General features: G+C 44.4%; 1 protein-coding gene across 1 annotated transcript in view; it reads left to right on the top strand.

The window, feature by feature from the left end:
- The window catches only part of LOC124594194 (proto-oncogene tyrosine-protein kinase receptor Ret-like), a 132,725-nt gene extending 108,163 nt beyond the window's left edge, over positions 1-24,562 (top strand). The window contains exons 11-13 of the mRNA XM_047132552.1: positions 10,548-10,749; positions 22,792-22,970; positions 23,969-24,562. Of these exons, the coding sequence (XP_046988508.1) occupies positions 10,548-10,749; positions 22,792-22,970; positions 23,969-24,312 (725 nt within the window). The 3' untranslated portion in view covers positions 24,313-24,562. The remainder of the gene's footprint in view (positions 1-10,547; positions 10,750-22,791; positions 22,971-23,968) is intronic.
- Positions 24,563-26,475: the final 1,913 nt, after the last annotated feature.

Raw genomic sequence — 26,475 nt, 5'->3', positions numbered from 1 at the left:
CCAACGATTTTACAGATGGGGAAACTTTCGACAGGGGAAAACTGCGCAGTTGTTCGCGGAATATTTGAGTGTGGCAGTGTCAGTCTCACAGGATCTTCATATCTCCCGAATGTTAACGTGTAGAATCACATTCCTCCAACCTTATATTCTGCATCGGGTTGATACCATTGACGACTGTTTCTTTTTTTGTAGAGGACAGTGTTTGTTGCCATAAATCTAACCATGCTACCAGGTTAAGCCGCCTCTACCGCGAACAGCATGCTCCCCGTAACTGATTGTGCGTGAACAAGTCCCAGAGTCATTTGGACCTTGTATTATACCTCCTCTGACGTAGAAGAGCTGATAATTTTCCTTTTTGGAGAGATACATGACTTCTTTGAATCTACGTGACTCAATCCCAGTCACGACCACAGTGCGTATTACCCGACAGCAGTAATGTTTCTGTTGACATGTGTTTACTCTACAGCAGAAAACACAGTATGATTAGCTCTTGTAACAACTTACAACCGTTTGCCAAGCCGGGACTGGAAAACGTATCAATTTCGCTGCCGAATACGTACTCAAACGTTCAGTTGCCAAAAATTCGTTTCCATACTTCCCAGATCTCTAACAACAGCACTTGTGGCGGTAGGTTGGCCACAAAAGACTGGTAACAATTTGAACATGTCACGAAGGTTCGATAGCTGTGCTTGCTTGGGGTCGGGCAAGACTTTTCGTTTCATATTTTGAATCTTTAGACAGGATTACACTGTATAGGCAATAGTATATTGCAGAATCTTATAGGTGAATGGAAAGTATGTTATGATCTTTATGAAATCACGTTTACGACTGATTGTAGTACAGTATCCGCTCTTATGGTATAAGGGACAACCAGAAGGTCATACAATCGCTAATCGGTATGCCAATAACGGCAAATACCGTGAGCACTGAGACAATCATTGCACGGAGGCACTAGGTTAAGGATATCCGTTTGGTAAAACATCGTGTCCTGCTACGTGAAGAGGTCCGTAACTGCTGGCTACACATCCTCGTCTGAGAGGAATCTTCGACGCTTCATGGCCTTTTTTAAGACAGAGAAAGAGTTGTAATCACGTGGAGAGAGTTCAGGACTGTAGGGCGGGTGCTCGAGTTGTTCCTACTTGAGTTAGCATGACTTCTGTGGTATGGCATATGCTACATGTGGAGTGCGTTATTATGAATCAGCGTAGTTTTCCCGGACGTTTCCCCTTAACTGCACGCCGTAATGTCTCTGGCGTCGCGCAGTACTGTTCTCCACCGATGGAGACAGCAGGTTCCTCGAAATCAATAAGTAAGGGGCTCCGGTAATCAAAGAACAGAGGGAGCATTACCTTTGCAGCAGATGGCTGGCTCCTGAACTTCTTGAAAGGAGGGGATGGTTGATGACACCACTGCACCATCGGTCCTTTCGACTTTGGTTCCCAGCGGTGGCACCAGCTTTCGCCGCCTGTGACAAAGCGCTCAAGGAACGTGCATTGAAAAGCATCAAGCGCTTCACACGAACAGCCATCCGGTTTGCTTTTCCTTCGTCATTCAGCGACGGAGTTATCCACTGGTTACAGACCTTACGCTAGCGTGTTTCCTGTCGCATAATGTACTGCACGCTACCGAAGCTGATGTGGAGATCCTTTGCTAGTGCGGAATGGTTATGGGCCGGTGCACCGTAATCGTGTCATCAACCGCCCGCTTGTTGGCCGTAATGGATGAGGCTGGTCTCTTAGATCGACCGGCGTCCTGTGGCGAATCACGACCAATTCCGAAATTGCCGCACCATCGACAGATATGCTGCCCACACACATTGTTCATTCTCCGATGGATGTCTACCGGTATTTGCCCTTCGGCAACCAAGAAAAGAATAACAGGACGTTGGTTCCGTATGGACGCATGTGGTAGCAACGTTGCCGTAGTTCACATTTCTGCATTTACTTCACGCATGTAGGAAAGGCACGAATGCCGCAATGATTCCTTGACTATACGTCGGTGCTTATACACCCGCGACGGAATAGCGCTAGATAGCATACATACTGCAGCAGCGCCCTGAAACAGAAACGTTTTGATCGTGAGTTATATAAATGTTTGACGAATTGTGCTTATTCGTGTGGTATACATTATGTTCCAAGATTTCGCTGAGAATCTATCAAGAAAGGTACGCTATGAACAGAGAATTAACTTTTGGTAAGGACCATATCCCTTTCAATCTGTCGTTAATTAGTTATGCTTACGAGTCAGGTGCACTGTGATCAGCTCAAAGATGAAATAGTTTCTTGTCCGACCACAATTGATGCTGTCGAGCACTTCATAGTATTGTTCTGCTTTCTAAGCCTTTAGTGTGCTTTACTAGTAGTTATCTACATGCGAGGTTCTGAGCGCAGCAAAGATTACGCGTTCTTTGAAGTCACTGACTGATAGTGTGTTATAGTGAAACAAGGGGCAACGGAACATATCTTTGTCGTACCAGTGAATATTGCAGTTCTACAATTAGGCATTCACAATACGCATTACCGAACCCACGCCTTCGAAGGAAAGGGAGTCTTCTTTTGCGGATGTTGGCGGTGGAAAGCATGACGTAAAAAAACTAGAAACTGAGAATATGGTGATAGACAGGTTTAGTAGTCCAGTGTCAACCAGTACTCACGCTATAGCACGTGTGTGCTATGGCATGTGCCGTGGGCACATGTCATGTATAGTTTTGGAGGGTTCTGTAGAGTTACACGCGTACCACCTATAGGAAGCGCCACCGTTAGGGCAACCGTACTTCACAACTCGAATGATATTAGGAAATCTTATTTATGTATTAAAAGGGTGGTTATGCTGAGTCCAATGTACACGTCTATTCAGAAATGTTGCTTGCTTTAAATGTGCCAGTTATTTTAGCAATAGTAACAGTCACATTTGAAGAAGTGAGAATTCACATGTGACTGATGTTACGTATTGTTAACAAAAAGGCGCTGCAGTCTGGAACCGCAAGACCGCTACGGTCGCAGGTTCGAATCCTGCCTCGGGCATGGATGTTTGTGATGTCCTTAGGTTAGTTAGGTTTAACTAGTTCTAAGTTCTAGGGGACTAATGACCTCAGCAGTTGAGTCCCATAGTGCTCAGAGCCATTTGAACCATTTTGTTAACAAAAATGCTATGTGAAACATGGGTTGGAATGATTGATTATCAGTTTCTAGGACCTGTATATCAATCAGTACACTTAAATGCAACAGGCTGCCATGAAACTGTACGTACCACCCTTACTGAACTACTGGACATAGAAAAGCTTGCTGTGAACGGCAAGTGGTGGATTCAATATGATGGGACTTCTGCACCTTTTAACGTTGACTGGCAAGCAAGCTGTCGGGATTGAAATTTTTTTCTTAGGGTGCATTGAGGCATGTTAAATAATTATTTTCGTTGCCATTAGAGTTTAGCTGGTTTTCGAATAAATTATATGCTTCACGACATAAAGAGGAATCCTGCCATATTCGACAGCACTGGACAACCATACCGCGAAAATATGCAGCATATTATGAGGCTCACCGCAAAACGTTTGTACACTGCTCCTAAATTTTATTCCCTGCTGCCTTTACCAAATACAATGTATGTGGGTCATAAAATAGGCATTGGTCTTTCGATTACAGAATGATGGCTTTCACGGCTGGGTGTCTTAGTTGCTGAGAAACCTTTCGGGTTGCATGGTCGTTGTCCATGAAACTTTTCCATTGCTAACGTTCCGTCCGCAGCTGAGCTGGAGATATGCAGAGTTGTCCTTGGTCCCTTTGAGTCTTTCCCACTGATGAGACGGACGTCGGAGGGGATAGTTGGTCCACAACCGACTATATTGAGATAGGGAATCTTTTGTCGGAAAAGCATATTTATCGTGTTATGGGCATACACAAACCACACCTACCTATTCCATTGTACAACAGACACCCTGGGTGAGTGCGGCAGAATTGCATGCGCCGTCCCAATACGTTCACTGAGATTGACGGTGGTCCCTTAGGGAAATGGCAGCAAGAGAGGGGAAGAAAACCAATGTGCACTCCGTGTGCATACCGGGGGGAGTCATTCCAGATGTGGAAAGGGTCCTTCCGGATGCCATGAAGGGTACAGGGTGCACCCATCTGCAGGTGGTCGCTCATGTCGGCACCAATGATGTGTGTCGCTATGGATCGGAGGAAATCCTCTCTGGCTTCCGGCGGCTATCTGATTTGGTGAAGACTGCCAGTCTCGCTAGCGGGATGAAAGCAGAGCTCACCATCTGCAGCATCGTCGACAGGACTGACTGCGGACCTTTGGTACAGAGCCGAGTGGAGGGTCTGAATTAGAGGCTGAGACGGTTCTGCGACCGTGTGGGCTGCAGATTCCTCGACTTGCGCCATAGGGTGGTGGGGTTTCGGGTTCCGCTGGATAGGTCAGGAGTCCACTACACGCAACAAGCGGCTACACGGGTAGCAGGGGTTGTGTGGCGTGGGCTGGGCGGTTTTTTAGGTTAGATGGCCTTGGGCAAGTACAGAAAGGGCAACAGCCTCAACGGGTGCGGGGCAAAGTCAGGACATGTGGGGACCAAGCAGCAATCGGTATTGTAATTGTCAACTGTCGAAGCTGCGTTGGTAAAGTACCGGAACTTCAAGCGCTGATAGAAAGCACCGAAGCTGAAATCGTTATAGGTACAGAAAGCTGGCTTAAGCCAGAGATAAATTCTGCCGAAATTTTTACAAAGGTACAGACGGTGTTTAGAAAGGATAGATTGCATGCAACCGGTGGTGGAGTGTTCGTCGCTGTTAGTAGTAGTTTATCCTGTAGTGAAGTAGAAGTGGATAGTTCCTGTGAATTATTATGGGTGGAGGCTACACTCAACAACCGAACTAGGTTAATAATTGGCTCCTTTTACCGACCTCCCGACTCAGCAACATTTGTGGCAGAACAACTGAGAGAAAATTTGGAATACATATCACATAAATTTTCTCAGCATGTTATAGTCTTAGGTGGAGATTTCAATTTACCAGATATAGACTGGGACACTCAGATGTTTAGGACGGGTGGTAGGGACAGAGCATCGAGTGACATTATACTGAGTGCACTATCCGAAAATTACCTCGAGCAATTAAACAGAGAACCGACTCGTGGAGATAACATCTTGGACCTACTGATAACAAACAGACCCGAACTTTTCGACTCTGTATGTACAGAACAGGGAATCAGTGATCATAAGGCCGTTGCAGCATCCCTGAAAATGGAAGTTAATAGGAATATAAAAAAAGGGAGGAAGGTTTATCTGTTTAGCAAGAGTAATAGAAGGCAGATTTCAGACTACCTAACAGATCAAAACGAAAATTTCTGTTCCGACACTGACAATGTTGAGTGTTTATGGAAAAAGTTCAAGGCAATCGCAAAATGCGTTTTAGACAGGTACGTGCCGAGTAAAACTGTGTGGGACGGGAAAAACCCACCGTGGTACAACAACAAAGTTAGGAAACTACTGCGAAAGCAAAGAGAGCTCCACTCCAAGTTTAAACGCAGCCAAAACCTCTCAGACAAACAGAAGCTAAACGATGTCAAAGTTAGCGTAAGGAGGGCTATGCGTGAAGCGTTCAGTGAATTCGAAAGTAAAATTCTATGTACCGACTTGACAGAAAATCCTAGGAAGTTCTGGTCTTACGTTAAATCAGTAAGTGGCTCGAAACAGCATATCCAGACACTACGGGATGATGATGGCATTGAAACAGAGGATGACACGCGTAAAGCTGAAATACTAAACACCTTTTTCCAAAGCTGTTTCACAGAGGAAGACCGCACTGCAGTTCCTTCTCTAAATCCTCGCACAAACGAAAAAATGGCTGACATCGAAATAAGTGTCCAAGGAATAGAAAAGCAACTGGAATCACTCAATAGAGGAAAGTCCACTGGACCTGACGGGATACCAATTCGATTCTACACAGAGTACGCGAAAGAACTTGCCCCCCTTCTAACAGCCGTGTACCGCAAGTCTCTAGAGGAACGGAGGGTTCCAAATGATTGGAAAAGAGCACAGGTAGTCCCAGTCTTCAAGAAGGGTCGTCGAGCAGATGCGCAAAACTATAGACCTATATCTCTGACGTCGATCTGTTGTAGAATTTTAGAACATGTTTTTTGCTCGAGTATCATGTCGTTTTTGGAAACCCAGAATCTACTATGTAGGAATCAACATGGATTCCGGAAACAGCGATCGTGTGACACCCAACTCGCCTTATTTGTTCATGAGACCCAGAAAATATTAGATACAGGCTCCCAGGTAGATGCTATTTTTCTTGACTTCCGGAAGGCGTTCGATACAGTTCCGCACTGTCGCCTGATAAACAAAGTAAGAGCCTACGGAATATCAGACCAGCTGTGTGGCTGGATTGAAGAGTTTTTAGCAAACAGAACACAGCATGTTGTTATCAATGGAGAGACGTCTACAGACGTTAAAGTAACCTCTGGCGTGCCACAGGGGAGTGTTATGGGACCATTGCTTTTCACAATATATATAAATGACCTAGTAGATAGTGTCGGAAGTTCCATGCGGCTTTTCGCGGATGATGCTGTAGTATACAGAGAAGTTGCAGCATTAGAAAATTGTAGCGAAATGCAGGAAGATCTGCAGCGGATAGGCACTTGGTGCAGGGAGTGGCAACTGACCCTTAACACAGACAAATGTAATGTATTGCGAATACATAGAAAGAAGGATCCTTTATTGTATGATTATATGATAGCGGAACAAACACTGGTAGCAGTTACTTCTGTAAAATATCTGGGAGTATGCGTGCGGAACGATTTGAAGTGGAATGATCATATAAAATTAATTGTTGGTAAGGCGGGTACCAGGTTGAGATTCATTGGGAGAGTGCTTAGAAAATGTAGTCCATCAACAAAGGAGGTGGCTTACAAAACACTCGTTCGACCTATACTTGAGTATTGCTCATCAGTGTGGGATCCGTACCAGATCGGTCTGACGGAGGTGATATAGAAGATCCAAAGAAGAGCGGCGCGTTTCGTCACAGGGTTATTTGGTAACCGTGATAGCGTTACGGAGATGTTTAATATACTCAAGTGGCAGACTCTGCAAGAGAGGCGCTCTGCATCGCGGTGTAGCTTGCTCGCCAGGTTTCGAGAGGGTGCGTTTTTGGATGAGGTATCGAATATATTGCTTCCCCCTACTTATACCTCCCGAGGAGATCACGAATGTAAAATTAGAGAGATTAGAGAGCGCACGGAGGCTTTCAGACAGTCGTTCTTCCCGCGAACCATACGCGACTGGAACAGGAAAGGGAGGTAATGACAGTGGCACGTGGAGTGCCCTCCGCCACACACCGTTGGGTGGTTTGCGGAGTATAAATGTAGATGTAGATGTGGATGTAGCTACGTTGTTATGAGGTGTACTCTGTGTATGTCCATAACATAATAAATATGCACTTTCGACCATTGGTTCTCTATCTCAATATAATCGGTTGTGGACCCACTATCGGCTGTTTCAGTTTGACTCAAAAGGTCTAAGACACTCTGTGTACTGTGAAAAAGGGGCATGGTACAAGTTTACACGTGGTCACCAGAGATAATCCTTTTCAGAAAGAAAGAAGAAAGAGGGGAAATATGTCCAGCGCATCTCTGGACGAAAAGTTAGCAATGTAAAAATTTCATGGAGCACGACCACACAACCTGGAAGATATATCAGCAGTCCTTCTGTTGGTTTGATGCTATCCTCAATCTTTTCCTGCAACGCGCTAATCTTGCTGTTTCTACGTAGAGGGATTGGACAGTAGTTTGGAAACATTGCGAAAAATGAACATACAAGCAGATGCCACCCAAACTCGCAGTGTACGCTGTTGTGTTTGACTATGGATGACACTTGTCCAATGTCGTCATACGTTAAAACTGCCAGATATGGTCAGAATAGTGTTGTGTATAGCTGTGAGAGCATTATGTCGGAGATAAGTGAAGTCGAGCGCAGGCAAGTTGTTGATGATGGTACTGTGCGTGCTTCCACAAGAAGCGCCTTGTCGAAGATTTACACCGTAAACAGGAAAAGCCGAAATGATCATCCACTGTATCACAACGCAGACGAAAGTGTATGTTGAGTGATCGTTACGGGTGGTCACTGAAGACGATTGTGACGGAAACTGAGAGGAAGACAACATCAAAAGTCAATGCAGAACTGAATGTCGCTTTCGAGGACCCTGTCAGCGCCGAAACAACACGTAGGGAGTTCCAGAAGCAGGGAACTGCACGGAGAGCTGGAATCCAAAAACCATACATCAGTGATGCAAATACCAATAATAGGAAAACTTGGTGCCGAAGCCACAAAACCTGGTATACGGAGCAGTGGAGGAATGTCGTTTTGGTCGAGTCTTGTATCACACTGTTTCCAAATTCTGGCCGAGTTTACGTCCAAAGAGTTAAACGTGGCGTGGGCACAGCAATGGTGTGGGCAGCCAAATAGTGGTATTCCATGGGTCGCATGGTTACTCTGCAGGGCCACATTATTGCCAAGGATTATGTGGTCATTCTGGCTAATCAGGTCCGTCCCATGATACAAATGTTTGCTCCCCAATGGTGACGCTGTGCTCCGCAGGGAACCTGTTCACACAGGTCGCATAGTCCAAGACTGGTTTTGTAACCACGAGGATGAATTTTCTTGTCCTAGCCGTCAATGTCACGAGGTCTCAGTATTATTGATTGCTGAGCCTTTATGGTCTGTTTTGGAGAGAAAGGTGAGTGATCGAACTTCCAAATATTTAGCAGGAATAACGGTATTAGATTCCTTTAAAAACTATACAGGACTTGTATTTACCTATTCCGAGACGACTGAGACCAGTTTTGTGTGGCAAGGCTTGCCTACACCGTGTAGGGCACGGTAATGTATTTTTGTGCTTACATACACTACTGGCCATTAAAATTGCTACAACAAGAAGAAATGCAGATGATAAACGGGTATTCATTGGACAAATACATTATACTAGAACTGAAATGTGATTACATTTTCACGCAATTTGGTTGCATAAATCCTGAGAAATCAGTACCCAGAACAACCATCTCTGGCCGTAAAAACGGCCTTGATACGCCTGGGCATTGACTCAAACAGACCTTGGATGGCGTGTACAGGTACAGCTGCCCATGCAGCGTCACCACGATACCACAGTTCATCAAGATTAGTGACTGGTGTATTGTGACCAGCCAGTTGCTCGGCCACTATTGACCAGACGTTTTCAATTGGTGAGAGATATGGAGAATGTGCTGGCCAGGCCAGCAGTCGAACATTTTCTGTATCCAGAAATGCCCGTACAGTCCCTGCAACATGCGGTCGTGCATTATCCTGCTGAAATGTAGGGTTTCGCAGGGATCGAATGAAGAGTAGACCCACGGGTCGTAATACATCTGCAATGTAACGTCCACTATTCAAAGTGCAGTCAATGCGAACAAGAGGTGACGGAGACGTGAAGCCAGTGGCACCCCATACCATCACGACGGATGATATGCCAGTATGACGATGACGAATACACGCTTCCAATGTGCCTTCACTGCGATGTCGCCAAACACGGATGCTGTAAAATGAACCTGGATTCATCCGAAAAAATGACGTTTTGCCATTCGTGCACCCAGGTTCGTCCTTGAGTACACCATCGCAGGCGCTCCTGTCTGTGATTCAGCGTCAAGGGTAACCGCAGCCATGGTCTCCGAGCTGATAGTCCATGCTGCTGCAAACGTCGTCGAACTGTTCGTGCAGATGGTTGTTGTCTTGCAAACGTCCCCATCTGTTGACTCAGGTATCGAGACCTGGCTGCACGATCCGTTACAGCGCTGCGGATAAGATGCCCGTCATTTCGACTGCTAGTGATACGAGGCCGTTGGGATCCACCACGGCGTTCCGTATTACTCTCCTGAACCCACCGATTCCATATTCTGCTAACAGTCATTGGATCTCGACAAACGCGAACAGCAATGTCGCGATAAGATAAACCGCAATCGCGATATGCTACAGTCCGACCTTTCTCAAAGTCGGAAACGTGATGGTACGCATTTCTCCTCCTTACACGAGGCATCACAACAACGTTTCACCAGGCACGGCCGGTCAAATGCTGTTTGTGTATGAGAAATCGGTTGGAAACTTTGCTCATGTCAGCACGTTGTAGGTGTCGCCACCGGCGCCAACCTTGTGTGAATGCTCTGAAAAGCTAATCATTTGCATATCACTGCATCTTCTTCCTGTTGGTTAAATTTCACGTCTGTAGCACGTCATCTTCGTGATGTAGCAATTTTAATGGCCAGTAGTGAATTTCCGTCTACTTCCTGTAACTAATGTACATAGCCTCCTCTGTAGTCTGATTTGCACATTCAGGTAGTACTCTGCCTCAGCTTTCCTTTTCCCCTCCAGTGCTCGTACTAGAGCCAAATTAGTTATTTCAGGATGTCTTAGCAGATGCCCACTGACCTGACGATTCTCAAAGTTTATAGGTGAGATGCTGTAAAAAGATGTAAGTCTTTTTCTAGTTTACTCGGACGTGAGGTAACGCTCACCTTTGTGTCGGTAGTGCCGGTGAAGTGGATGGCGCCCGAGTCGCTGTCGGACCACGTGTACACGAGCAAGTCGGACGTGTGGGGGTTCGGCGTGCTGCTGTGGGAGCTGGTGACGCTGGGCGCCTCGCCCTACCCCGGCGTCGCGCTGCACAAGCTCTTCAGCCTGCTCAGGGCCGGCTACCGCATGGAGCGCCCCGACAGCTGCTCGCCCGCACTGTGAGTATCCTAGCTGCACGTTTAACTCCCGCTATTACTCAAGGAGACCTTTCAATACATATAGCCAGATACACACTATCAGATCAAATGTATACGGACACCAACTAGCGCACATTAATATGGGGCCCCGTCTACCCTTCGCTTTTATTTAGAGTTTGAACTGAGCTGGGGACACTTTCAATGAATGTCTGTGGTGGTCTTTCTCAAGAGCTTAAACCGGAGAGGATAGTGTTCACGGACGCTGCTGTCTCGAGCCACGGTGTTCGATTCGGTTCATGTAGGGACGCTGCGCAATCCAGTCCATTTCAGGAATTTTATTGCTCACAGCCCAGTACCTCATGGACCATTATTTATAACAGCTGCATTCTCATGCTGATACAAATAACCATCGTCTCCGAACTGTTCCTCTGCTCTACAAATATACGAGGGTAATCCCAAAAGTAAGGTCTCCTATTTTTTTATAAGTACATAGACCTGTCTATTTCTACAATAGTTTACATCAGTTTACAGCTTGAACGTTTAGCTATTTTTCGACATAATCACCGTTTCTTCGATGCATTTTTGTAGACGCTGTGGCAGTTTTTGTACGTCCATGTCATATCAACTCGCCGCCATGCTGTTCAGAAAGTTATGAACCTCTTCTTTCACCTCGTCGTCGGAGCTGAATCGCTTTCCGGCCAAATGTTCTTTTAACCCAGGGAACAGGTCATAGTCACTGGGCGTCAAGTCAGGAATATAGGATAGGTGGGTGATCATGTTCCACTGAAACTGTTGCAGGAGAGCAACGGTTTGCCAAGTGAAGTGTGGGCGAGCGTTGTCATGGAGAATGTGTACGCCTTTGCTCAACATTCCTCTTCTCCGGTTCTGAATTGCCCGTTTGAGTTTTTTCAGAGTCTCACAGTACCTGTCAGCGTTAACTGTGGTCCAGTGGCTCAACCTTCAACACTGTCTCCTCAGATATTGACGGTCTTCCGCTCCTTTGTTCCTCGTGAATTTCGGTCCGACCAATTGCAAACTCTCTACACCATTTACGAACATTTTTGACATCCATGCACGACTCACCATACAGTTCCGTCAATTGGCGATGGATTTCAATCGGTGCAGTGCCCTTTGCGTTCAAAAACCGAGTAATTGCTCGCAATGCGCACTTGGCGGTAACATACAGCGGGAGCTCTATTCTCAACGGCTGCCAAGCCAAGACTGAGCGCCTAAGCGCGGCTTGTGCATGTTTACACATAGCGCGTGAAGCACTCTTCATAACAGTGTGACCAACTGCCACAAAAACAGAGTTCTGTACTTATTAAAAAAAAAAATAGGAGACCTTACTTTTGGGGCCGGCCAGTGTGGCCGAGCGGTTCTAGGCGCTTCAGTCTGGAACCGTGCGACCGCTACGGTCGCAGTTTCGAATCCTGCCTCGGGCATGGATGTGTGTGATGTCTTTAGGTTAGCTAGGTTTGAGTAGTTCTAAGTTATAGGGGACTGATGACCTCAGATGTAAAGTCCCATAGTGCTCAGAGCCAAACTACCTTACTTTTGGGATTACCCTCGTACAGTGCTATAAAATGTGTTAATATCCTTTGCCACTTAGCTTTTTCTGAAGTTGTAAAAGGGATTACATCGTTAAAAATCCCACATAGTAGCACCTTTTCTCTGTTCTTTACTGTCGGCTCTACACGTGATGGCAGGTGACGTTCTCCAGGCAGTTGCCAAATTAAAATCCTTCCATCGGATTACCACGTGCTTTGCTGTGGTTCATCACTCCAAATCGCTCATTTCCAGTCATTTACTGTCCAATGGCGTCGCTCTTTACCTCATCTCAACCGTCGCTTAGCACTGACTACAGAAATGCGTGGATTATGAGGAGCTGTATCTTATTCCCTGCGCACAGACATTATGTTGCTGACCTGCTGGTAAAATTTTGGAACTCACGTGTGATTACTTCCCCTGAGTTCATATGATTTTTTTACAACCACCCTTCGCAATGCTCAACCGTCCCCGTCCGTCGACAGACGAGGTAGTTCCTCCGCGTTTCCACTTCACAATCACGTCACCAACAGTCTGCTTTAGAAGGGTTGAAATGACCTGATGGATCTGTTCCTCAGGTGACATCCACTGAATAGTCCAAATTCGAATTCACTGAGGTCTTCTGACCAACCCATTCTGCTGCTACTGTTTCTGTAATCACAACCCAATACTTCCCGCCTCCTTTTACACTGTCGGGTTCGCATCTCGTGACATCTAGTGCTCAGTTCCGTATAGGGGTGTCTGGATGCTTTGATCATATAGTGTAATTGTGTAACGTCATGCTAGGCATAAGGTTTGACAATGATACGAAAAACATTTAAACATGGACATGTCATGTCAAGCAGAGAGCAAAAGCGACCACACACTTTGACAACAACTTTATTACAGTCAAAAAGCCTGTAAAGAGTTTTGTGAGTACACTGACTGAAATTGAGTAGTCCGATATTTATCACACCTTCTAGAGGTTCATCACATAATGGATATTTGATGATTCAACTTCCATTCCATTTGTAACTGATATCGACGATCATCAGTATGAGCTGTCACCTGCACGGACACGAACCCACTTTTGCTTTGGTTGTGGCATGGATGGAAACGGCCTGTGAAAGTCGTCTTGAGGAATATTTCGTGTAGACTTTAATGGAAAGCTTTCAAGAAAGTAAATAACTGCATTATAAAATACATAGCTGTGCCAATATTTTTTTAATTGAAGAAAGGAGATTTCTATAAAATACTCGTATCAGACCAATCTCTGGTCTCAAAAGATTAGTTGAGTTGATCGTGACACCCGAAGATGTCTTCAGTTAAAATTTATTGGTACGGCAACACATGCTCAGTCAGTTCATAAAAATCGTTGCCTGGAGCCTACTATGAAAGTAATTGTCTTCTCATCACGTCCAGTCGTGTTCTGCAAGTGACAGACCAGGAAACCAGACAAGCCATTCAAGGTCCGTACATTCCTGAAGGCGTCTGTGGTGTGATCTGCAGTGGGGGGGTCTTACATTATCCTGCTAGAATATGCTATTTGGTACCCTGGTCATGTGACCCTGTACGAGTAGGTACAGGGTGATAATTATTGAACTATATGAAAAAAGTAAATTAGTTACAAACTACGGCTTCCACACATTAGTCTACATGGTAACGTCACTACAGATATTCGAATTTAGGTTATGACATGTTCGATATGCCTACCATCATTGGCGATGATGTGATGCAGACGAATAGCGAAATTCTGCAAGGCCCCGTGAAGTGTCGAAACTCCGATAATGTCGATGACGTCCTGAATGGCTGTTTTCAGCTCAGTAATGGTTTTGAGGTTATTGCTGTACACCTTGACTTTAAAACAGCTTACAAAAAGGAGTCGCATGTGTTCAGATCCGCAGAATATGGCGGCCAATCGAGGCATCCATATTCTGGGTACCCCAGAGCCAGAATTCGGTACCCGGAGTGCTCCTCCAGGACATCAAACACTCTCCTTCTTCGATGGGGTCGAGCTCCGTCTTGCATGAACCAGATCTTGTAGAAGTCAAAGTCACTTTGGATAATGGGGATGAAATCAGCTTCCAAAATCTTCACCTACCGTTCTGTAGTCACTGCACCGTCAAGGAATATCGCACCGATTATTCCGTGGCTGGATACTGCACACCACACACTCACCCGTTGAGAGTGAAGAGATTTCTCGATCGCGAAATGTGGATTCTCAGCCCTCCAAATGCGCCAATTTTGCATATTGACGAACCCATCCAAATGAAAGTGGGTTTCGTCGCTAAACCAAACTATGCGTGCGCATATTAATTACCACCATGCCCCGCAGTCAAACGTGCAGTTCGATCGTCTTAACGCAAACCGTTCAGTTATTTCATATAGTTCAGCAATTGTCTCCCTTTACGTGGCGACACGATACTCGTCGCTACACGCGCATGCAAGTCTCTCTCTCGTTCTTTCTCTCTCCTCTCTGATGTTGCTCACTGTCCCACCTGTACACGCTGTGAACATTCCACTACGCTCTTTCCATCTCTTATACATCCATAAACACCTCGAACAGCCTCGAAGGATTTTTTTGTTTCGCTAGATACGCTTGAGCACCTAGGGCTCTATAAACCTGTGCCATGCAGCACAGAATACAGTTCCTACTCGAGTTCGCGGTCGCAATACAAATCCAATTCAGCGCGGTGACTCTGCGTTACCACCCTCGGCTCACCGATATTCTATTAGCGTTTGTTGTGGGCTACAGTTGTAAAATTCTGTGTCTTGTGGTGATATTATCTTGTGTTTGTTCTATTTTAAAATTAAACTGTTGATTTTAAAGATAGAATGGAGTGTTGGCTTAAAGGTGTTGTAACAAAATCTTTCATCGAAAATTCAAAGGTGGTTTGCCTGGAAGATACGGTACCAACCTCAAAAATTTGTGATCGAGTCTATGTGATTCAAAAAGATGATGCAACCACTTCAAACTTAGTGTTTGCCTACAATACGGTATCTAAAGACTTACTAAATGTGAAAAAAGAAAAGGTCTTACGTCAACCCTGGATTTAGTTTCTAATGGTACACCTCACTGAATGTTACGCAGAAAGCACCTTCCGAATACTTCCATGGTATCTACTAAGATGCGCCGACATTTAGAAACTGTTTCAAAGACCAAAATGAAGAAATTTTTACACGTAAGAAAGAACAAATATTAAGTAGTCAAAATACTATTAAGAATGTGACCCAAACTGTGAGTCAAGACGCCACAGATGCATCATATTTGATCAGCTATCGCACTGCACATGCAGCTGGATTGCATATTATCGCTGAGAACTTACGAAAACAGCATGTGGCAAGCATAACACAATTTATGCTAAATGAAAGATCTAAGAAGCATCTTCCTGCAGTGCCGCTTTCAGACGACATTGTTTCGTTTCGAATTAATGATCTCGTAGGCTGTATCAAACGAGGTCCATTTGGTTCCTTCAACACAACAAATTCGTCTTGCTGTTGGATGAGTCGGCAGATGTACGAAACCCATATCAACATTCACGGGAAGACGGCTTACTTACGTTCGCATCACTGACAACTAAAACTACCCAAAAATAAATTTGTAACACGATTGGGAGTTTTTGTAAAAAATAACTATCTCGATTGGAAAGATTGTATAGATATTTGAACAGATAGGGCCAAGCGATGGATGGTGAAAGAGCAGGAGCGGTATCGCCAATTAAAAGGAAAGAGTCAAACTGCAGTTCCAGGCATTGTATCCCGCATACACAAGCACTTGTATTAAAGAAGATACTGGCAGATCTAAAACTGGTTCTCAACGAATCAGTGAAAATAAACAGCTACGTTAAATCCCACTCTCTGCAGTGTCGACTGTTGTCAATATTGTGCGAAGGTTATAGGAACAGACATAAAACACTACCCTACTGCCTCACACCGAGGTTAGATGGTTATCTCGGGGCAAGATCTCAACAAGATTATTCGAACTAAGAGCTGAATTACAAACGTCCATAGGTGGCATTTCTTTTAAATCAAAAGACCGCTTGAGCAATGTGACTTGATTGTTCAGACTAGCTTCTTAGGCGGACATACTTCGAAAAATTGATGAAATAAATATATGTTTACATGGGAAACAAACAACAGTATCAATACTAATTACAAAATAACCGCCTTAAAAACCAGATTTATGGATTGTTTGCGTTGTAAAGAGAGAAACAAGAAAGCTTTTTCACACTTAATGTGTTCGTTGGTAAGACTGCAGAAGTACCAAATGAAATATTTGAAGAATCAGTCCACTGTCTCTATGGTACGTGCGCATATTTTGAGATGTATTTTTCTGAAGAACAGAATTCATGGGGCCAGAATCCTTCTGTGAGAAATTAACAGAAGCTAGAAAACACATAAAATTACATCTATGAATGCTTTTTAGAGATGATGTCAGAGTCAAGCATGGAACCATTGCTCAAGACGAGGTCATTTGATGAGTTTTGGTGAACAGTTCGTGATGAATATCCACAACTTGCTACACTGGGTCCAACTGTTCTTTTCCCGTTCCCAGCAACACACTTGTGCGAAACGGCATTCTCAGCATATATAGCTACAGAGATAAAATACAGCAATAGACGGGATGCTGAATCTGACTTGCATCTTCAACTTTCTGTCAGGCGTTACATTAAGCAGTTGGTCAACAATTAAAATAATTTGATGTTTTTGTTCTTGTGGTCTTCAGTCCGAAGACTGGTTTGATGCAGCTCTCCATGCTACTCTATCCTGTGCAAGCCTCTTCATCTCCGAGTAACTACTGTAACCTATCTCCTTACTGTATTCTTATCCTGGTTTCTCTCTAAGTTTTTACGTCCCACGCTTCCCTTCAGTACTAAATTGGTGATCCCTTGATGCCTCGGAATGTGTCCCATCAACAAATCCCTTCTTGTAGTCAGGATGTACCACAAATTTCTCTTCTCCCCAATTCTATTCAGTACCTCATAAGATACGTGATCTATCCACCTAATCTTCTGCATTGTTCTTTAGCATCACATCTCAAAACCTTCTGTTCTCTTCTTGTCTAAGCCGTTTATCGTCCATGTTTCACTTCCATACACTGCAACATTCCATTCCAATATTTTGAGAATGGTCTTCCTGACACTTGAATCTATATTCGATGTTAATAAAATTCTCTTCTAGAGAAACGCTTTTCTCGCCATTGCCAGTCTACGTTTTATATCCTCCCTACTTCTACCATCATCAGTTATTTTGCTGCTCAAATAGCAAAACTCATCTACTTCTTTAAGTGTCTCATTTTTTAATTTAATTCCTTCAGAATCACCTGATTTAATTCGACGACATTCCATACTCTCATACCTTCCATTAAATGGAAACAATTTTATCAATTTACTCTATAATCAATACAGCGTTATTTTGTGTATTGTATTATTTTATGATTTGTATATTGTTGTAGAAGAGAAAATGTATAATGCATCTCTTTTTGGATGATGTAAGTGATTATAATTAAATGATGAACATAAAACCATGGTTTGCGTATTTTAGGACTTCGCAAAATATTTAGTATTTCAAAAGTGTTTAGTCACAAAAAAAAACTGAAAACCATTGGTATGTAGCACCGCTGCTTCCTGTGACATTTAATCAGTTTGGGGACATTTAGCGTCGGCCTGAGCACCATACGTAGAAGTGAGAGTCATCGCTGAACACCACAGAATGCCACTCAGTAACCCAGTTGACAATTATTCTACACCATCTATACCAGACCAGTCCTTGTTGTTTTTGGTATGGTGTCGGTGTTGGACGACGCATGCCAACTCGAGATTTCAACACAGCTCACAATAATCTGGTCGCGACGATCCGTGGTTACACACTGCCTGTAACCTCTGCTTGGATCTCAGCTGTTCTTATCCGTGTTTCGTCAGAGCCGGTGGAACCCTACTAGCATTTTCTCGTAGTGTAGTTCTTCTGGAAGGACTGCGTCTGCTCTCCTTGCCACACTGTTGTCTAGAGTCCATCTACAGCCAACTTCCTGTACGATCTGTCATTGCTGCGTGTGAACCGGCATTGTGAAATGACCGACGGAGGAGAAGGAAGACACCAGCGGCAATATGCTCCTATCGGAGCACCAAAAATGCCAATATATTCCTGTTTATTTAAAAGACTCTGACTGAAAAGTGGGATACCAGCTGCCTCATTCTACCTTCCTCAGTATCTTTAAAATTTTTTCCAAAAATTTTGGCATGCGAACATATTCGGCCCTTTTTTTTATCATGCAACTCACCTCAAACTCCCTCAAGCTCCCCTAGCTGTAACTCACTCCCACCCACTAGTCAATTACCACGTCGCTCATAGCCATCCACTCCCATTTGCCCTTTCTCACTCGCTCACTCAGCGCAACTGAATGTCAGTATCTCTTTCTGTCTCTGTGTCATATTTCCTGTGTCACAGCCACAGTCCCCTTGGGTTTGTTCTACTTCTACCGTCTCCTTTCAGTGTCATTATATACCTCATGCTCTCTCTTACTGCTAATATCTCATTCCTTTCTTCCTACTGCTGCTGTCTCTTCTCACTGTCACCACTTCTCTCCTCCTTTTTGTCTTTATTATACACTCTGTCTCTCATTATCACTGGCTCTCACCTACTTCCGGTTTTTCCTTCTCTTTATTCCCGCCTCCCTCTCACCTACCCATTCCACCCTACCCCCCTTCCCCCCCCCCCCCCTCTCCACGCCACTGACACTGTCTCCTTCACTCTTTTCCTGGCACTGTTCCGTTATTGTCAACTACGTTCTACTGCGACTGTGTCTCTCTCTCTCTCTCTCTCTCTCTCTCTCTCTCTCTCTCACTCCTGGTGTCCCATTTGCTCTTTCTACAACACAACCATAGTATAGTATCTTCTAGATTCATTACTTTTCCGTCTCCTTGCCACTGCCACTGTCTTCTTCTCTCTCAGCATAAAAAGTGGAAATATGTTCGCATACCAAAAATTTTGGGAGAATTTTAAGGGTGCTAAGGAAGGTAGAATGAAACAGGTGGTATCCCACTTTTCAGATAGTCTTTTAAATAACAGGAAAGTATTAGCATTTTTCGAGCTCCGATAGGAGCATTTTCCCGCTTGTTCCCTTTTTTCCCTTACTGCACCAGGACATGTCACTCATTTGAAAAGAAATGTATTGGTCATTAACATTTAGGCAGTTTACTTACATGAAACAGAGGTGACCCAAAACCAATTTTACACTGCAGATCTGATTTAATGTGCAAAATATTTTGCATGTGCTTCATTTCTACAACATGAGGTTCCCAAATGATAACGGAGGCACTTTAAATCTTATTTCTCTGTGATATGTCACTTTATAAACTCCGTTTTTGCTTCACACCGGATCTTATGTACGTATTTTATGTGCTCAAGTACAGTAAATTTGAACCTCTGTATTTCGAAAACCGATAAAGATACCAAGAAAATTTTCAAATTTGTTAGAGATCAGGATCTTAGAAATATATCGTAAAAAAATTACAGCCATTTGTTGTACACAGCCGTCTCGGAATCCGCGGCTGAATTTTCGTAACCAAAAAACAATTTTTTGGCGTGCTTCTCAATAATGGATAAAGAACTTTAAAAACGTAGAAATGGCTTTTCTAGTAAAATGCCTAAAGAATATACCTTTAAAATTGGAGCAATTTTCTGCACTTATTTATTCTTTAGATTTCGCATCTTACTGGATTTTACATGTAGAAGTGGGGTTAATTTTGAACCTATGTATCTCGAAAACGGACAAAGATATCAAGAAAATTTTCAAGTCTGGTCGAGATCGGTATGTTAGGAATGCATCACAAAAATTCAGCCTTTTTCTGTGTGTGGCCCTCTTGGAATCCTCGGCTGGGTTTTTGTCCGTTGGTGACGGCGAAAATATAGTAGACAAAACCTTTTATGGTTTTCCGATGAACCGCCCATGAACTAATGGTGCCTCCCATCAAGCCCACCGTCGGCCACATCAAATGCAAAAAGAATTAACTGATTAGTTACATTTGCCTAATCAGGAGGAAGAGTTTAATATTCATACTTTGATCCTGTACTTAAGGATAGTGACACTAACACGACCCTTCTGGTGTTGAATGCATACCGATTAAGCTCATGTACGGGATCAGTCACGGTATCGCTCACACCATCTACATCTACATCATACTCCGCAAGCCACCTAACGGTGTGTGGCGAATGGTACTTCTGGTACCGCTAACTGATCCACGCTTCCATTTTCCACTCGCGAATGTCGGTAAGACTCTGTGTTAGCTCTAATTTCTCGTCGTGGTCGTTTCGCGAGATGTATTTGGGAAGAAGTAATATGTTGTCCGACTCTTCCGAGAAAGTGCTCTCGCGCAATGTCAACAGTAAACCTCTCGTGATGCAAAGTGATATTGGTGTGAATTTCCGGAAAATCTGTGCGTAGTGGGCTCCCAACAGTCTGGCAGAGGAGATATATGAACGAATTAGCGACATCACTGCAGCACGTGGAACGATATGACGATGAAGAATATCCATTCCTATCCCGTTTTGTCGCGGAAGATATAACACCGTGTCTTGATTCTGAGCCGGTGAGCAAATGTCAGAGCCAACAATGGAAGCACGTGGTTTCATGTTCACCTAAAGAACGCGAAACCGTGCACGACAACTCCGGGAAAGCTATGATGACCATCCTCTTTGACTGCACGGGTCCGCTGCTCATTGACTCCCTGGAACACGGCACCACAATTCACGCACAGCGGTACGTGGTCGATCTGCAAAAACTGAAGCGTCTCTTCGAGTCCAAACGCCCAGGAATGTTTAGAGCCGGCATCATTCTGTTGCAGGATAATGTCCACCCACATGTTGCCAGAAATGTTTCGACTACAGTGTAGAACTTCCGCAGGGAAGGTCTTACACATCCTCCATACAGTTCCGAACTCTACCGAGACGATTTGTATATTTTTGGAGCCCTGAAGAAAGACATTCGTGGCCGTCGATTTGCTTCGAAAGAAGAGTTACACGCCAGGGTACAATCATGGTCCGTAGGCAATTGCAAATATTTTTCAGTGAAGGCACGGACCGTCTTGTCTCACAGTGGGCTGTACGTATTAAGGCGATTACTTTCGAAATGATAAATAGTTTACTTACATTTTAGGGGTCCGTGACCCAATCGATGAAAACGGAAACCTTATAGGATCACTTCGTTGTTCGTCCGTCTGTCCGTTTGTTAAGACGCCTTTTTCTCATGAATGAGTTGACGTATCAAGTTGAAATTTATGTCAAATACTAAGGTCTACGGTTCGTTGGCGGTGTAAAAAATTTAAGCTTCAAATTCAATCCAGTCAAAAGAACGGCCATTTTGTGTCACATATTTTGGAACTCTGGAACTCCCTCATCGAAACCTATAGCATAACATCTATACACATGTTTAAGTTTGTCTGGAATCCTCAGAGCACGAGTCCTACTTGCACCTGTCGGGTTTTTTCCCAACTGTCTCGCTTTTTATTTTATTTTTATTTTTTTACTGTCGCTTACATAATTCGAAGCTCCTGGCAATAGCTATGTCGAAGCCTTGAACCAAGACGCATATCAATGGTTGTTAAAAATTACAATCCAGTCGAAACCAGTATAGGCACAAATCTGTTTACACCAGTAGACTATATTACGTTCTGTCGAGTTCTCAGGACAACAGGTTGACATCGCAGTTATTGAGAACAGTATAAAGCGTGCAAAATCCTTTAACATTTATTACACTGCTAATGTACTGGGTCCACAAATATTAAGTACTAACACTAAAGTAACGCTACGCCCTCCTCCTATACAGAGTCTTTTTGCACAAAACATGACGCTCCAGGCCTCGTGATCAGTACTGTCTCGTAGCTAACGCGGGGAACGGAGTGAACACAATGTACCAGCTCTTAGTCGTAGGAGTCCTACATATTCTTCCAAAAAATACCTAATTTGTTTTGAGTCTCCAGAAGCATTTATATTATTTGAGAATTTTATGTGGAACGTCTCCAAAGAGCCACCACTGCACCACTTATTTCTGCCATAACTACTTTTGAGCATCCACATCTGATTCTCATGTCTCTCCTGTATAACAAACTAACGGATCAGAACTAAAGGTAACCAACATATGTAACAAACCAAATCGTCAAAACCCAAAAATTACTAAGATTAGTTGATATATAATCATTAAGAAAAAAGGTACAAAAGCATTCACTATAATTAATCGTCTAAATAGCGAAAAATTAACTGTAAACAGGACCATACATAACTGTTAAATTACTTTATAGATCAGGTAATCCGTTATCTTGTCTATTATAAAACGTATTAATAATCACATGTTACATTTAGGACGTAACCTAATTAATAAAGCTGACGATGTAGGCTGGGAAAACCGGAAAACGTAGTCGTGTGTACGAAAAGCTACGTCCCCAAAGAACCAAGTTTCGCTGTTGCGTATCTGGCTACTACATTTTTCAGTTTCCTTCCGTTGTGGATGAGTACTTGTACCACTGATGGTGACCAACTTTTCAGGTACAAAGTGATGAGGCGCTGCTGGCTGGAAGAGGCGTCCGATCGTCCTTCATTCAAGGAACTGACGTACACGTTTGAGAAGATGCTGGAGGACTCAGTGGAATACCTGAACCTGGATGCCCTTGTAGTTCAAAACTACGCTTACTTCAACTCAACGACTCTCTCACAAGATAAACTAAGTAAGTCCATAATGCTGTTCGCAGGAATGTGCGCGCGCGCGCGAGTGTGTGTGTGTGTGTGTGTGTGTGTGTGTGTGTGTGTGTGTGTGTGTGTGTCTCCGTGTCTGGAATGAAGGAGCACAAAATAAATTACAGTTTGAAAGTTTCACTGAATTTTCGTATACTATTCAACATCATAAACGATTTCCATTTTTCTTACGTCACTGCAAGATACAAGGGCTATTCGGAAAGTAAGGTTCGATCAGTCGCGACATGGAAACCACAACAAAAGTCCGTTGAAGCTTTGCACAGATGCGTTAATCAGTGTCTCTAGTGCGCCCGTCGATCGCGTCACGTCGCTGTTTTCAGTTCTGAGCACACAGTGAGCACGCAAAGATGCCCAGAAGATAGCGTCTCCCACCAAGTACGACTGCTTGGTGAGAGATTTTGCCTGATTTCATTCAGCCCACGTAACATAACTGTCACGCATTTCCTTTTTCATGACAGTTACCGGCCGCACACTGTAGGGACGCTGGAAACGCTCCTGCAGCATTTTTAATCTGAAGTGGGCGGCCAGCAACCATAAAATCCGGACTTGGCTCCCTCTGAGTTTCATCTCCGCTCACGTGAACCAGTGGCTACAGAGACAACTTTTTAGCGCAGACAACGAGCTGCAGGCCACCGTACAGCATTTCCGGAAAGCACAGGTGGCTACCTTCTATGAGGAGGGTAGAGGAATGTTGGTACGAAAGTACGACAAAAGTCTGAGTCGGAGCGGCGTCTATGTAGTGAAATAGCTGTAAGATGTAGCTACATGCTGCAAATAAAACATTTTTGACTTTCATCGTGGTTTCCATTTCGAAACCAATCGGAACTTACTTTCCGAATAGCTCTTGTAGAATTAGCAGTTACAACATTGGCTAGTGATGGATATTTATTTAATTTTCTGTTCGTACGTATGATGTATTTAGTAACACTGCATTACGTGTATCTAATACTATATTTTCATGTCTGTTCAGGTACAGATGGCCTAGAGCACGGAACAATGATGACAGTACCACTGGATGTGATCAAAGACATTATGCCTCCCAGTGATTCCTGGCAACAAACTGAATTCCATGAAGGCCTGTTGCCCAGTTTGACCGAAAAGCAGGAAGAGTCTTCACTTTTCAGTACTGTGGGGAACAGTTATTTGAGTCCTGTACGAATAGTCAAGAGTAAAGCGCGCTTGTCACCTTACATGAACATGGTTGGAAGAAGTGAAGCAGAAAAATCAAAGTCAGATGCTGGGAAGAGTGCCGTCTCCTACGCGGCTGTGAGTGAGGCTTCGAGCCCTTCCTCCTCTAATACGACGACGTTGTAGAGGGAAAGAACACGAAGTAGGAGCTCTAGAAACGATTCGGATGACATCAGTCAAAGTGTAATACAATCGTTTTATGCCGTCATAAGTATTCTTTACAACCTTATTCTTTTAAAGGCTGCGTCTATTCCATTTTATTGCGTGTTAGTTGCTATTCCTGAATGTCTGTGTACCTGTGTGTGACCTATTGGACAACATACTGCCCTTACACGTGCGAAGAACATTTTTTTAAATAAAGTTTTACATATCAGAAGACTGCGTTTTTTTTATTGAAACATTCCTTCACCTTTTTGCAATTATCATAATTGTATAAAGTATAAATGCTGTTTCCCATGACATATAATGAAATACACTCCTGGAAATTGAAATAAGAACACCGTGAATTCATTGTCCCAGGAAGGGGAAACTTTATTGACACATTCCTGGGGTCAGATACATCACATGATCACACTGACAGAACCACAGGCACATAGACACAGGCAACAGAGCATGCACAATGTCGGCACTAGTACAGTGTATATCCACCTTTCGCAGCAATGCAGGCTGCTATTCTCCCATGGAGACGATCGTAGAGATGCTGGATGTAGTCCTGTGGAACGGCTTGCCATGCCATTTCCACCTGGCGCCTCAGTTGGACCAGCGTTCGTGCTGGACGTGCAGACCGCGTGAGACGACGCTTCATCCAGTCCCAAACATGCTCAATGGGGGACAGATCCGGAGATCTTGCTGGCCAGGGTAGTTGACTTACACCTTCTAGAGCACGTTGGGTGGCACGGGATACATGCGGACGTGCATTGTCCTGTTGGAACAGCAAGTTCCCTTGCCGGTCTAGGAATGGTAGAACGATGGATTCGATGACGGTTTGGATGTACCGTGCACTATTCAGTGTCCCCTCGACGATCACCAGTGGTGTACGGCCAGTGTAGGAGATCGCTCCCCACACCATGATGCCGGGTGTTGGCCCTGCGTGCCTCGGTCGTATGCAGTCCTGATTGTGGCGCTCACCTGCACGGCGCCAAACACGCATACGACCATCATTGGCACCAAGGCAGAAGCGACTCTCATCGCTGAAGACGACACGTCTCCATTCGTCCCTCCATTCACGCCTGTCGCGACACCACTGGAGGCGGGCTGCACGATGTTGGGGCGTGAGCGGAAGACGGCCTAACGGTGTGCGGGACCGTAGCCCAGCTTCATGGAGACGGTTGCGAATGGTCCTCGCCGATACCCCAGGATCAACAGTGTTTCTAATTTGCTGGGAAGTGGCGGTGCGGTCCCCTACGGCACTGCGTAGGACCCTACGGTCTTGGCGTGCATCCGTGCGTCGCTGCGGTCCGCTCCCAGGTCGACGGGCACGTGCACCTTCCGCCGACCACTGGCGACAACATCGATGTACTGTGGAGACCTCACGCCCCACGTGTTGAGCAATTCGGCGGTACGTCCACCCGGCCTCCCGCATGCCCACTATACGCCCTCGCTCAAAGTCCGTCAACTGCACATACGGTTCACGTCCACGCTGTCGCGGCATGCTACCAGTGTTAAAGACTGCGATGGAGCTCCGTATGCCACGGCAAACTGGCTGACACTGACGGCGGCGGTGCACAAATGCTGCGCAGCTAGCGCCATTCGACGGCCAACACCGCGGTTCCTGGTGTGTCCGCTGTGCCGTGCGTGTGATCATTGCTTGTACAGCCCTCTCGCAGTGTCCGGAGCAAGTATGGTGGGTCTGACACACCGGTGTCAATGTGTTCTTTTTTCCATTTCCAGGAGTGTATATCTATTGTACGTATCTCCTGTCAGTAACTGTTACATGTGAAAATCTGTTCATTCCCAAAGGAAAAACAGCATATGTGATGTTTTCTACGTCAAATAAACACTCATTGGATACTGGTATTTCATACTCACAGGCATACGATGTAAGTAAACTTTCAAGGAAGAGCTTACGGTTTTGTGCTTTCTAAGGAGAAAATCATGTAGTACATCTTATACGCTTTAGAAAAAAAAAGAAAGGAAATTGGTCAGCCTGGCACAGTGACGGTGTGGTTATTAATAAAAACGTGTGTTACAAATAAAATGAATCAAGCGTTAACTTTATAGGAAAAATAGTTTTATTTTTAAAGTAATCGTATTTTTTTTCTTTTCCTCACATTTTTCTAGTTTGGAGTG

This window comes from Schistocerca americana, chromosome 2, assembly GCF_021461395.2.
Source record: "Schistocerca americana isolate TAMUIC-IGC-003095 chromosome 2, iqSchAmer2.1, whole genome shotgun sequence".
Taxonomy (NCBI): domain Eukaryota; kingdom Metazoa; phylum Arthropoda; class Insecta; order Orthoptera; family Acrididae; genus Schistocerca; species Schistocerca americana.
The sequence above is the reverse complement of the archived record's forward strand: the minus strand, read 5'-3'. Positions and strand labels throughout refer to the sequence as shown.